The sequence below is a fragment of the Protopterus annectens genome, chromosome 1.part0, assembly GCF_019279795.1.
Source record: "Protopterus annectens isolate FY-2018-M chromosome 1.part0, PAN1.0, whole genome shotgun sequence".
In the NCBI taxonomy this organism is placed as follows: Eukaryota; Metazoa; Chordata; order Ceratodontiformes; family Protopteridae; genus Protopterus; species Protopterus annectens.
This window is the reverse complement of record NC_056725.1, coordinates 1,852,763,162-1,852,777,329: the sequence shown is the minus strand read 5'-3', so window position 1 is coordinate 1,852,777,329 and position 14,168 is coordinate 1,852,763,162. Positions and strand designations below refer to the sequence as shown.

The window sequence follows — 14,168 nt, the reverse complement described above, 5'->3', positions numbered from 1 at the left end:
TTTGCTAGCCATTAGCCAGAAAACCATAATTTTATGAGAAATGGATCAAAACTATTAAGCAAAAATCTGTACAGTTAAGAGAATCTTCTGTCTGGTAATTCTGGGCTTCTTACATAATAGTAACGATACACCAGAACAAGAAATCTGGACAAGGCCAAAAATAATGGGAGTGGGTGGGCAAAGGCCCAAAAATAGGGACAAATTTTAAACATTGCTAATATAAACTTAGAAAGTTGCTAAAAAAAGGTTTTATGTTAGCATGAATTACCTGAAGGATATGAAGCTCAAATATCTGTAATTATTTAGCAACTTCAACCCTTTATGACTTACAAGAAAACCACAAGTTTTATGAGGAACAGACCTAAAATAAGAGTCAAATCTGGACATTCTGTGAAAATCTGTACAGTTGAGAAGTATGGTTAAGAGGTATGATTGAGAGAGAGAGAGCGAGACTGAGAGACTGTGTGCGAGAGATCGGGAGAGAGAGAGAGAGCAGTGTGTGAGTGATTGCATGTATGAATGAGTGAGTGACTGTGTGTGTGAGAGATCGGAAGAGTGAGAGTGATTGTGTGTGAGGGAATGCAATTATGAATGAGAAAGTGACTGTGTGTGTGACTGTGTGTGAGAAAGAGAGTGAAGAGTGACAGTGAGCGTGCAATTCCCTGGAAGCTTTTAAGATGTTTGTGCATACCGCTCAACCTCTTACAGCAAGAAATCTGGACAAAGCTATAAATAGTGTGTGTGTGTGTGTGTGTGTGTGTGTGTGTGTGTGAGAAAGAAAGACAGAGAGAGAGTAAAGAGTGAGAGCGATCCCTGGTAGCAGCAGCAGCATCAAGAGGTCTGCATACCCAACAGTCTCTGCAGCACTCGTTTTATTTCATTTAAATTTGTTTTGGGGGGGCAAGTAAACATTTGCTAAAATAATCTGCTCTGCCATCCAATATACACAGATTCAACACATACCTTCCCAGCTTTAATATTTTTCTTCTTGAACTCCCCTTATCATGAATACAACTCTCCCACCACCTGCCTTGTCTATATTCTGACCATGGGCCTAACGGAATCGTTTGTTGTCCACAAAACTGTCTGAAGTTTTTCTTTTGGTTCACTCACTGAAGCAGCACTATGAATGCTGGAAACCATTCAGACTAAACTGGGACATTTCCATGTCCCAAAGACAATGTTTGGGATTCCAGGACAGAGACATACAAACCGGGACTGTCCCAGAAAAACTGGGACGGTTGGTCACCTTGCTGTTCCGTGACATACAGCATGATTTTCACAAAAGCGTTCAGTACCTTTACTGCCTTGGTAATGGCCACTGATATCATTTATTGAAACTTGAATGAAGGACTTACTATTGCAGATCTCTTTGTTAACCTTTAAAATAGACTCTCGAGTTTGTTGAGAAGGAGGGTGTGGTTGACTGTTTCAGAAGCCCTTGTTATATCAACAGAGAGACTTCTGTAATAAATCCTTCATTCACAGGGCCATTGCTAAAAAACTTTAATACCCTCGAGTTTGGGGCATGAGTTTGGGTCATATGTTACTTGATATGAGCTTCCACCAAAGCTGGGTAGCGTCTGCGGATAATGTGGCAAACAGAAGAGGAAGAGAACGTTTGCTCAAAAAATGTCATTAGAATGGTTCCTACCATGAATACAAGGTTTGAAAATTCGGGTTTGTTTTATAAGATAAGACAGAAGTTGGTAAGAAACAGACCACTGTACTGTCAAGCCAACTGAAAGGTTTGCATGACAAAATGCCCTTAGAAAAGGTAGAGAAAAGGAAAAAAATGATGCTGATTAAAAGTTGACAACGGAGGTTTGTTGAAAGCAAGATATGTAAACAGTAAACTGTATCTCTGGTCCACAGCATAGATAAAACTCCTTCCTAGGCTCCACATGAAAAGGTTATCATACCCTCAATGAAAGTATGCTCAACGGGCAAGAATGAACAAGCCCCTCTCATCTGCCATCACATCATATTAAGGCAACAAACAAGCCTGAACATACTCTGTCAGCCAAACACGGAGCCAATGATCCTTGCTTGACTCAAACAGACCAAGGGATTGCAACAAACCGGACAAAGAAAGTCATGGCTCTAGCACTTCTTCAAGGAAAGATCTCTAGAAAAGAACACACACAAGCAAGACCAAGCCTTGAGAATACAGACTGCAACAGGGCGAAGTCGGCAAGCAGAAAACTCCGGCACTATACTAGCTTAGAAATAAACAAGCACTGTTAATAGAAAAAGTAAGTCAGACAAAGATAAAAGATCTGGATAATAATATATAGCTGCAGGCGGCTGATGACGGGGGAAACTATTGATTTAAATAAATAAGTTTAAAAGAAGAAAAAAATCTAGAGAAATGTAGATAAATAAATTACCTCATAGCTCAAGAATTAGGAATCTTCTGTCTTACCACTTAGGTGGCAAATGAGATGGGGAGTAACGGATGCTGAATTGCACTATGGGAAGAGGAAGGAGCTCAAGATTAGGATCCAAAGTCGGATCAGAGACCCATCAGTGAGGAAGAATGAAAAGGACAAAATCAGATCCTGTGTTAGATGTTTTACACTAAATCCTTCACTTCACCGGTATTACATAACTTCAGTTTCTATTTTTACAACTTCTACTTTACTAATCTTCTGTTCTGCATTCCCTCTTTGAGACCTTATTTTTTGTATTGTGAAATTTCCATATCTGGATGCCTTTTTGCCTGTATTTCTCTTCAAATATCTTTGCGACTGCTTTTCTTTGCACTGATTAATTAATTTGGCTTTCTCCTTTGTGTAATTATTGCATCACATCATCTATCTCTTTCTTTCCTATGTCCATATTTCTTTTTTATACCTTTCAAAAATCACTAGATTTTGTTCTTTATATTTTGCCACTTCATCAGTCACGTCTTTTTCCAAATGGCCCAAGGTTTCTTTGTTTATATAACGCTTTTCATAAATATGACGTATTAACAAACACAAATTTGCATTTTAAATTTGTGACCATGTTTCCTGTGCAAGTATTTTTTCTTTCCTCTAATTTCTTTCAATCATTATGTATATCTTCTGTCTGGTAATTCTGGGCTTCTTACATAATAGTAACAATACACAATTTCTTTCTTACCCTCAACAGTCTTCTCTATCATCCTTATGGCCCTTTTTTAGCCTACCACTTTCTGTGATTTTTTTGGACTACTATTTCCTTCTAAAACAGGGGAGCCATCCTATCCCTGAGCAAAGCCTAGTCCCACTGTAGAAATGGTTCTGTGTCTTGAGGACTCTACATTGTCTTTTCCAGTCCAGTGCGTTTACCAGAATTGGGCACTTTTTATCCTGGGTCTTATACACCCAGCTATCTATTTTTTAACGTATTTCTATTCATAACATATACTATACAAAATGCAGTTTATATATTAGTGTCATCTTTGTGAGATTGTGAGAAAAACAGGGTCCACCTTGTGAAGGTACTCACCAGGACTTGAGGATGAATTCAATTCCAGCAATACTACTTTCCTTTGCGTGCTGATTTATCATCTCTCCATTCTGCTCTTGTTAATCCTGGGAGATGCTTCTTGAGGCAACAATACAGTACTGAAGAAAGCTTCACTCTGACTGCTGATTTCCTTCCTCAGGATTGGCCAATCAGCCAAAAGAGTGAAGGAGAGGTGATGGTGGGGGTGGGGGTGTGGCAGACCTTTTTGAAGATGGCGACTTGTTGTTTCTTAGGCAGAAAAGAAACATACAGCCTAAGGGTTACTGCAGCAGTAGGAGTGGTGAACCTCTTATTTGCCCAAATGTGAAATTACATGAGGTTTGAAAGAGGTGAACTTTGGCTTGTGAAATGTTTCAGGAAAGATATGTAAGATGACTGCAAGCATCTAGACATGATGATACAGAATTTCTACATGGTCACGGTGATGGCGATCAATCAGCATTTGGCTAAAGTACAAAATAAAGGAAGAATAAGGTGGTCAAGCAGAAAACATGGACCAATAATTGACTGCAATGGAGAATAAGGTTCAGATAAAGAATTTGGGACTAAAATAAATGATCCGGTCACCACAGCCAGTTTTAAAAAAAAAATTTAATCAAAGACAAAAACAAAAGATAAGCTCTTTCAGGTAGAAGCCCTTCTTCAGATCTTAAAAACACACAGCAGAACAGCACTTAAAAATACTAAGGAAACCTCAAAGCATAAAAAATCAACCAATGGACACACATCAATTAAACAATCTCCGTGCTCTGAATGCTGGCTTTAAAGGGACAGTGTCATTTAAACCAAGCAAACTGTCAGCTCTCAATTTAACAATCCGTTTCATCTCAACAAACTCAGTGCACTGCACAATGTCTCCACCTCTCTTTTTTCTTACAATCAATTGTATGGCCATAAACTTAAAACAATGCCAGTTTGCCTGGTTTAAGTGGCAGTGTCCCTTTAAAGCCAGCACTCAGAGCATGGAGATTGTTTAATTGATATTATGTGTCCATTGGGCAACTTCTTATGCTTTGAGGTTTCCTTAGTATTTTTAAGTGCTGTTTTGCTGTGTGTTTTTAAGATCCGAAGAGCAGCTTCTGCCTGAAAGCACTCATCTTTTCTTTTTGTCTAACTAAAGTTTTTTTTTCTTTTTAAACTGGCCGTGGTGACTGGATCATTTATTTTAGCTTTATTTTGCCTTTTTATACATTACCAGGGTTTAGCTGCCGTTTGTGTCTTTTCTCTTGAAAGAATTTGGTACTGACTAGAGTGCTGGAAAGAGGAGGAGAGCTGGACTTAACTGGAGTTGTGTGAAAACTAATTGCGCATAGTAACAGACTTCACAAAATCATTACCAGGAATTGAAAAGGTGTGTTGGTTGTCACTAACTTTATGAGAGAAGACATCTAGTAAAACCAGAGTATTCTGAGTGCAATATGAAAAACATCAGGCACTATGGCAATTGTGATAGCCACTGAAAACGTACTGCTGTGGATTGGATAATTCCAGTGGATTACGATAATTCAGACGTCAACCTTCAGCTATTAAGAAGAGCAAGAGAAAGTTGGAGGATGAGGAAGTGATAGCAAAGTTGAAGAAGACGATGGCATATTTATTTTGTAAATTAATTCAGAAATATTACATATACTTACTGTAAACTCAAGTAAATTTTTATATATGTCAGAAGTGAAATGGAAGGAGAAAAACTAGAAAAGGACTATGACCTATTTTTAACAGAAGCATGCTTAAATTTTGATAACTAGAGTATGTCCTAGAAGCCTGATAAAGTATATTGAAAAGAAAAATGTAATGCAAAATATAATCTAAAAATTCTCTTATGAATGCAATAAGTGGACTGATTATCAGAATTAACATAAATTAAATTAAATGTATTTAACAGGGGTTCCCCTCATTCATTTTCATTATTTCACATTGAAGGTCTTGCAAAAAGCCATGGATTAGAGGATACTAGTCAAATACTGTGACAGCCTAAAAATGAAACAAGTAAATATAGCCTATTACTTTTCAGTAAACTGAAAATAAAAGGGGATGCAAAAAGGAATGGCCCTATTCTGTTATGAGTTGGGATAATGAAAATAACCTTGCAGACTACAATGCTGGAAAAAGTACAGTTATGTACTCTTACCATAAATGTAGATGTTCGAGTGTACTCACTGTTGCAGTCCTGACTTACGGGATTTCTTGCTTTGGAAGCCCTTGGTCAGCCTGACTATGAGAGTAAAAAATTCCCTCCTCCTAAGGCTGGTGGATGCTCTACCCTGACGTTGGCATGTTTGGGTATAAAGGGAGCCAGCTGATGCCATGAGTTCTTCTTGCCCCTAGAAGGTAGGAGCCCCATAGGTGTCTCTTAAGTGAGGGGGTTAAATAAGAGTAAGAGGTGTTTGAAAGCCCCCCCCACACACACACACACACAGGGTCCTCTGGCAGGGCAGGACAGGAAAGTAAGCTGTTACTGTAAGGAGAATGGGGGGATGGAGGGAGGGAAAGGAGACTGCAACAGTGAATACACTCGAACATCTAAATTTATGGTAAGTATACACAACTGTACAATGTTCTTTGTGTTTCACTGCTGCACTCCTGACTTATGGGATGATTCCCAAAACTGTGAAGAGGGTGGAAGGAATATTAAGGAGTGGAGAGGATGTCCTGCACAAAGGAAGTGGCAAACCCTGCTCTGGACCTGAAGAAGGTTGACCGGTGGTAGTGTCTGGTAAAGGTATGCACAGATGACCATGTAGCTGCTTCCAAAATGCAGTTTTAGCTACTCCCTTTAGGAAAACTGTGGAGACAGAAGTGGCCCTAGTAGAGTGAGTCCTAACTGATACAGGAGGCTTCTTGCCATGGTAGGTGTAACAAGAGGAAATGCTGTGGGCAATCTACTTGGAGACGGTCTGTCTGGAGAATGGTTGGTTTGCCTTCAGATCCTAAGGCAAAGGAGATAAACAGTTCTGTTTTTCTGACAGCTTTAGTTCTGTCAAGGTAGTAATGAAGTTGCCTGTGTACATCTAATGAATGAAGGATTCTTTTTTCTTGGTTTTGTGGCCTAGGGAAGGAAGTAGACAAGTCTATGGCCTGGTTCAGGGAAGTGTCTGTGACCACCCTGAGCATAAAGGAAGGGTTAAGTTCTGAGTGATACACTGTCAGGGTGGAAAATAAGGAAAGGTTCCACTGCCACGAGGGCTTGCAACTCAGAGACCCTTCTAGCTGGGGTGATGGCCAGTAAGAGGGCCATTTTCCATGTCAAGAATTTTATTTCAGTGGAAGCAGCTGGTTCAAAGGTGGGGGGAGGGGTTAAGGTCAATGTTTCTAGAAAGAAATTGAGGTCACAAGGAGGGGTGGATTGCATCCTGGGAGGTCTGACATGAAGCATTCCAGTAAAGATTTGTTTCATTACAGGGTGGGAGAAGATGGGAGGAAGATTAGGAATGTGGGACGAAATGGCAGAGGTGTGTATCTTAATAGACGAGAAGGACAGGCCTCTGTCAACCAAGATAGCCAGGTAGTCTAAGATAGATGCAATGTTGGCTGAAGCCTTTCTCCTGACACCAAACAGAGAAACTTTTCCACTTGACAGAGTAGTCTTTTCGAGCACTGGATCTTCTAGACTCCGAGTATATTAAGCACCTGGCTATTCAGGGGGAGCTCAAGGTAGAAGTTTGTTGAATTATCCAGGCTGACAGTTTGAGAGTCTGCAGTTTGGGGTGTAGGAGTTTACCCTTTTCATGAGTTAGTAGATCTACTCAAAGTCATTAGTAGAGAGTCCCAATATTACCTGTGCCAGTCTGAGGCTATCAGGATCACCCTCAGTCCTTCTTCCTTGATTTTTAGGAGGACTCTTGGAAAGAGAGGCAGAAGAGGGAATGCAAAGAAAAAAAGATGGTTCCAGAAGAACGAGAAGGCATCTGCCCTCCAGGCTGTGTGAAGTTTGTTCCTGGAACAGAATATTTTTAGCCGAGTGTTTTTGTTGGTGGCAGAGAGGTTTATTTGAGGGGATCCCCATTTCTGAGCTATGCTGAGAAATGTTTCCTGATGCAGATGCCACTCGTGGGGATCCATCAAGTGTTTGCTGAGGCGGTCTGCTAAAATGTTCTGAGCCCCAGGAAGGTAATGAGCCATAAGGTGCAACGCCATAGCATCTGCTGTCCCCCAGCTCTACACTGCCAGACAGCAGCGAGGGTAGGAGTGGTGCCTCCTTGTTTGTTTACGTACCACATGACTGTTGTGTTGTCCATTCTGATAAGTAAGACCCCTGGTTTCCAGTGATCTTGGAAGGCCATCAAGCCCTTTTGTACTGCCATCAGTTCTTTTCAATTTGTGTGTTTGTGCCTGAACTGTTTTTCCCATTTGCCATGAGACAGGAGGTGCTGGGAATGGGCACTCCCAAGGCTGTGTCTGATGCATCTGGTTCCCTATTATGCTGTCGCAGATGCAGACTGTCGAATGCGTCTTTGTCAAACTGAAACGCGCGAAAAGGCAAAATAGCAAAGCAGCTTTTCAGCTAATTCTTTCCCTGGGAAAGAATTTGCTTGGCCGCTTTCACTACTTTGCCGTTTTCGGCACTGTAGTGCAATCTCGAAGTTGGTATATTTAAGTAGGGGGGGTGTGGGGGGCACAGCCCCGTTGAGTGTGGCTAAGCCCACATTATGTAATGTTTTACAGTTTTTTTTGTTTTGTTTCAGAACAGCGATTTTTTTTCCCTTGGAAAAAGAATTGCTGTTCTAAGGTTACAACACTGCAAGCTTTTGCTTACATGGGGTCGACTATGTGCCATTCGCTGTTCTGAGCGTGCGATATCATAATATAGACCCGATGCATCCTTGGTTAAGGTTTGTGCTGAGGGATGAACCTGAAGGGGAGACCCTGGTTCTGTGTACATCATCATGTCCACCATGCCAGTTCCTCACTGAGGCTGAGAATTAGCTGAATTTCTGTCTCCAGGGGCTGTGAATGTTGGCACCAGACATTCTTGAGGTACCACTAAAGTTTCCTCATGTAAAGCCTGGCCAAGGGATTATTAGTATGCAAGATGCCATGCAGTCCAGTGTTCTGAGGAATTCACTGGCTGAAAGGCATTGTCTCTGCATAATGGCCTGGAAGTATTGGGTTAGAAAGGCAGCCTTGTCTGGAGGAAGGAATGTCTTTTGGAGGGAGGAATCCAAAAAAAACAAAAGGAAAACTATCCTGGTGGTAGGATATGTGTTGGATTTGTTGAGATTTACAGTGAATCCTAAACCTTTCACTGACTTGTGGCTTGCATTAGACAGTCGTTCAAGTAAGGGTAAATTTGGATGTCTCTCATTCTGTAGAAGGCAATCACAGGGGCCAAACATTTTGTGAAGACCCTGGGAGCAGCAGACTAGCCAAAGGGAAGAGCAGAGAATTTAAAGTAATTTGTACCTGCTCTGAAGCGTAGAAAAACTCTGCAGGATTCTTTTACAGAAATGTGTAGATAGACATCTTTCAGTTCCAGGGTAACCATTAGAGCCTGAGGAGTTATCATGGGGAGCAGCTTTTGAAGAGTAAGCATTCTGAATTTGGGAACTAACAGAGACTGATTGAGGATGGACAGATTCAGGATTCGGTGCCAGGAGCAGTCTTTCCCGGGGACCAGGAAAAACTTGGAGTAAAACCCTTTTCCTAACTGTGGTTCAGTACTGATTCCACAGAGTCCTGTCTGCACAGATTTTGAAACCGAGAAATGGCCTCTGCTCTTTGGTTTTCTGGTACATCGGGAAAATCTGAGAATCTTAATGGCTCTTTAAAATTGAGCCAGCAACCGTTTCAGATAACTTCCAGCACCCACTTGTCAGACATGATAAGGGCCCATTCTCTTTGAATAGGGAAAGTCTTCCTCCTACCTTTCCTGGGGTTGGGTGGGGAATGGGGGAAAGGGCAGAGGATGAGTCATCGCTGATCTCTGCGAGGGCCCTGTGGCCTAAAACTCCCCAGCCTGGGTGTTCCTGATGACCATTGCCTTGCCCTTTGAGATTGCTGCTGCTGTCTATGAGGCCTTTCTCTTCGGGTTTTTCTCTGACTTGGCTTAGATTGTGAGAGAAAGGACCAATGTTTAGTGGGAAAATTCCAACTAAATCTAGGTGGCTGGACTTGGAGGAGGTCTTTAACAGTCATGCATGGATTTACCTTTATCCTCCATCTTTTTAAAGACAGTCTCACCCTTAGGTCCAAAGAGGGAGTCTTTATCCAGGTGTGCACCTAGTAGTGTAGATTGGACCTGTTCTGGTACGGTCAGCTCTTTAAGCCACACATGTCTTCTGATAACAGAACCAGACACAGAAGCTCAAGTAGCTGCCTCCAGGGTATCATACCCTCAATGCAAGGAGTCTCTAGTAACCTGGGCACTGGAGTGGCAGAGATCCAACAGTTCCTTGTATGCATTCTTGTCCTCCATGGAGGACATTTTATTTTTTTCCTCATGTTTTTTAAGACACTCTGCTGGTATTTTATATGGAATTGGCAGTTAAGGACCATCATGGCCAGGGAGAGGAATTGTAAACCTTCTTTCCAAGCCTGTTAAGGGCCCTGCTTTGTCTGTAGGTAGTGGACTTTGAGGCACTAGCCTTAATTGCTTTGGGCCCAGGAGTGACAACCTCTGGGTCAGCAGTGGGATTACTCTAAAGGAATTTATGAGTCCAGTGCCATGTAAAACCAGTCTGGTTTTCGGGGGACTGGGGGGAGTGAGTCTGGTTTGACATATGATTCGATGAAAGCATCCTCTACCACCTACAAAACTGAAGGAGTAGCCAAGGGTTTGCGCTGTGGGAGATCTAGGAACTCCCTGACTCACTTTTTTGATTGGGGGTATTCCTGTACCTACCACTGGAAAAATTCCCCAAAGGTAATGTCCCCAAGGGGGTGAAGCAGAAGGTAAAACCTCTGCTGAATCAGAATCCTCAAAGGAGGTAAGGAGGGGTTCATCTTCCAGGACAGAATCCTCCTGATCCATAGTCCTCATCTGAATCAGGGGGTTCTGAAAGGGGCTCAGGAGTAGGATCTCGCTTCCTTTTTCCTGGTGAAAATTCAGGGGAAAATTGCCTGCCTCTGACTACAGAAATGAGGACCTTGGCCAGCCTAAGTCCTGCTGGTATTCAGGGGACCAAGAGCCAGTAGGCCTAGACACAAGTCCTGAGGTCATGCTCTTCTTGGGTGTAGCTTTTGTCTTGGGCCTGTGTCGCTGCGCTACTCTGATGCTAGTCTCTCAAAAGGAAGAAATGGTTGCTGGCTGACACCCTGGGGAAGCGTCGTCAGTTGTGGATCATTCACTGGAAGCTGCAGCCTGCAAAGCAAGTCAGGACCTGACAGATGAACCATAAGCCAAGGCAGGTGCTGAAGTAGAGGGACCCGACAGAGGCCTGTACCCACTGTCTCACTTGCAGAAGGGGGCTGCAAAAGTGCCTCACCTTCCTCTGCAATGATAAGCCTTGGCGGACGGTGAACTGGTGTTGCCTGAGGCTCTATGTTTTGGTCTTTTTTCCTTCTTACACAGATAGTTCAGTCTCAGGATGACCATCAGAAGCCATCGTACGATGGAACGCAGATTGCTGACTAAGGTGCTTAGACAAAATTTCGGCCCTACGCCTTATAGTTCTGGTATTGAAATGGGTGCACAGACAGCAATTTAGAATATCGTGCTTTGGGTCTATGCACGTGACACACAAAATATGAAAGTCTCTGCGTGGGATTTGTTTTCCACAGTGGGGACAGTTGTTAACTTTATCTGACATGAAAGGAAAAGAGCTCCCCAATGGGGTACTTAGCTTTTAGAAGATTTCTCACTCAGATGTGGACCAACCAAAGCACTCGCTACTGCTTCAGGCTCAGACAGCAAAAAAGGCTGATGTCATGGCATCAGCTGGATCCCTTTATACGTACCAACGTCAGGGTAGAGCATTTACCAGCCTTAGTAGGAGGGAATTTTTTACTCTGGTAGTCAGGCCAACCATGGACTTCCAAAGTAGGAAATCCCATAAGTCAAGACTGTAACAGTGAAACATGAAGAACCTTCTTTTTTTCTTTCTGTTATTCTAATAGTTAATATAGCCCAATGTTATGATACAGTTAATTTGCTAAGGTATTGCAGCATGCTAAGGAAAATACTGCATAATTATTGTATTCAGACTCTGTAAGCCTTACCTTTTAAAAATAGTTACCAAAATCCACTTTAATTAGGACATATACCTGAATGTTTTACAATGGAATATTAAACAAGAAGATGTTATTATTGTAATGTTTACTAAACATTAAATGCTTGGGTAAAACTGACATTTGCAGTGTTACTGAAGTCTGGAGCCACATGTTTAGCTTAAAAATGTATCTATAAAATTAACAGGATCTCAATGTGACATTAATGTAATAATCATTAACATTCTTGACTCATTAGACCACGCAAAGTGTCTTTTGTAGGACAGGTTAGCGATCTTATATAATGCCAATAGCTAAAAATCTCTCCAACTCTGTTCTAAGCCACTAAGACATACGAGGATATCACAAGAAACGTAGACTGACAAAATTCAAAAGCAGAAACTGGTGAAAGAAGAGAAAATGGCAAAAAAAAAAAAGTTCACTATTCAGATCTTAATGAATAAATAACCTCCAGCTAACAATAAGCAATTAATTTTTCAACACTTTATATCACACGATGCCACTGCAGTGTATCCTTTATTTTCAAAACCCAAGCATGAAAACTTTTCTAGATAATTTCCAGCAAATACATACATTTTACTTTCTACCATTAATACTTCTAAGATCACCTTAAGAATGGTCCCAACAAGAGTCCAATTCCAGTCCAAATTGTCTTTGTGATTCAGAACCTGACATTCCCTTACATGTGACATGACAGCGTCCTCTGTATCCTACAACACCAAGGGAATGAAATGCAGATGAAACATACTTGCTGATCTTTACAGAAATCAAAATGAGCGAGAACACACTAAAGACACAAAGTAGGCAGTTAATATACTAGAAATCTTTACAGCCAAGAAGCATGCAATGAGACCTGTGCTTAAATCTATTTAAATATTAACTTTTTAAACTATAAAAAAAAAAAAAAAAAATTTCTACAACAAATGAAAAACATTGTGAACTTAGTATAACTTGACCTTTCGGACCACTATCACATATGAGTACTCATTGGACCCAAGGTATAAATAACAAGAAACCAAAGCAGTGTTGAAGGTCAGCAACTGGCACTATGTGTTTTGCCCGACTGCTAAAAAAGCCTGATGTCAAATCTTACCATTACTGGTTGCCTTCACTGTCCTCAATTTCATCAGCTTCAGAAAAAGAGAGCAAAGAATACTGCAGTTTTAAGAATATTACTAACCAAGGAAATAAACTGCAGAAAAAAAGAACATTATTCATCAAAAAAACTGTGCCAGCAATACAATTAAAAAGTTTTGTACTTTCCATAAAGCTCCATCTATGTTGTCGATCTTCATTTATCCTTGACATATGGGGTTCTGTTCTGATTATCAGAACTGACTCACCTGTTACAACAGCCAGCAAGAACCAAAAAACTCTCAAGCTTAAGTCCTACACAGAGAGCTCCTCTTCAGTTTACCCCAGATCGAGTTTGCAGTAGAGACCATATCTGGTGTCAGGTATGAAAAATTGCATAACTAGGACCATAATTCATTCCACCAGAAAAACTGAATGGAGGGGGGATGGAGGGTGGGCAATCAAGGACAAATGAATGTAGACAGAGCATTATATTAAGTACATAACTTCTTTATCTGATGTTGTCAATCTTTTTTTTCATTATTTATTTATTTTTATTTTATTTGCAGTTCGTTTTCCAGGATAGTCCATTGGGCTACAAGGAACCCATTTTCAACTGAGTCCCGGGGCGAAAAGCTCCAGAGAAATACAAATACACAGTACAGAAAGAGCACAAATCCATAATATACATTTCAATTAAATGTTAAATACATATTTTGTATAGTACAAACCCATACTGCACAATTCAAATAGATGTTACATAATACACAAATAAAAAAAAAAGATTTTCATTAGGAAAATTACATCAGGTTAATTCAGTAAGTAGTAGTTTTTTACAATGAGGAAATTTTTTAGTCATTGGTCGAATATGTCCTGAGGGATGTAAACCTTTAGGAGATAGTGACAGGCAACAACGTTTGGAAAGTTAGGAAGAAAGTGTTTTAGAATTACGTTGGATGAGAGCAAGAACATTTCTAGTGTGAAGTAAGGTGAAGTGCAGTAAAGTTTTAAACAAGGAGAGACTGCTGGTGGTCTGATAGTGATTTATCCTTGACATACAGGACACAGTCCCCAGCTACCTTAAACCTGGAAGGACTCATGGAAGGACATTCCTGAGCACCAGAGACCAAAATGACGATCTTCCCCTACAGACCAAATCCAATTTTTAAAGAGTAATAAAGGTATGTGGGGTAGCCCATGTCGCTGCTGCAAATGTATCATCCATGGAAGGTTTAGAATGAAATACTGCTGAAGTAACTACGGCTTTAGTAGTGTGCGCTCTAACAAGCCCAGGCAATTCAACTTTCGTCTTGTTGTATATGAAGGATATACAATTTTTTAGCCATCTACATAAGGTAACCTCGGAGAATGACTTACCCAATCTAGCACTTAAAAATAAAAAGTACAGTTTTGTACCTGCCATAAATGTAGATGTT

At 40.9% G+C, this 14,168-nt stretch overlaps 1 protein-coding gene across 1 annotated transcript in view; it reads right to left on the bottom strand.

The window, feature by feature from the left end:
- RICTOR (RPTOR independent companion of MTOR complex 2) overlaps window positions 1–14,168 on the bottom strand; it is a 3,179,211-nt gene that overhangs the window by 2,039,011 nt on the left and 1,126,032 nt on the right. The window contains exon 18 of the mRNA XM_044069875.1: window positions 12,267–12,368. Coding sequence (XP_043925810.1) covers window positions 12,267–12,368 — 102 coding nt within the window. The remainder of the gene's footprint in view (window positions 1–12,266; window positions 12,369–14,168) is intronic.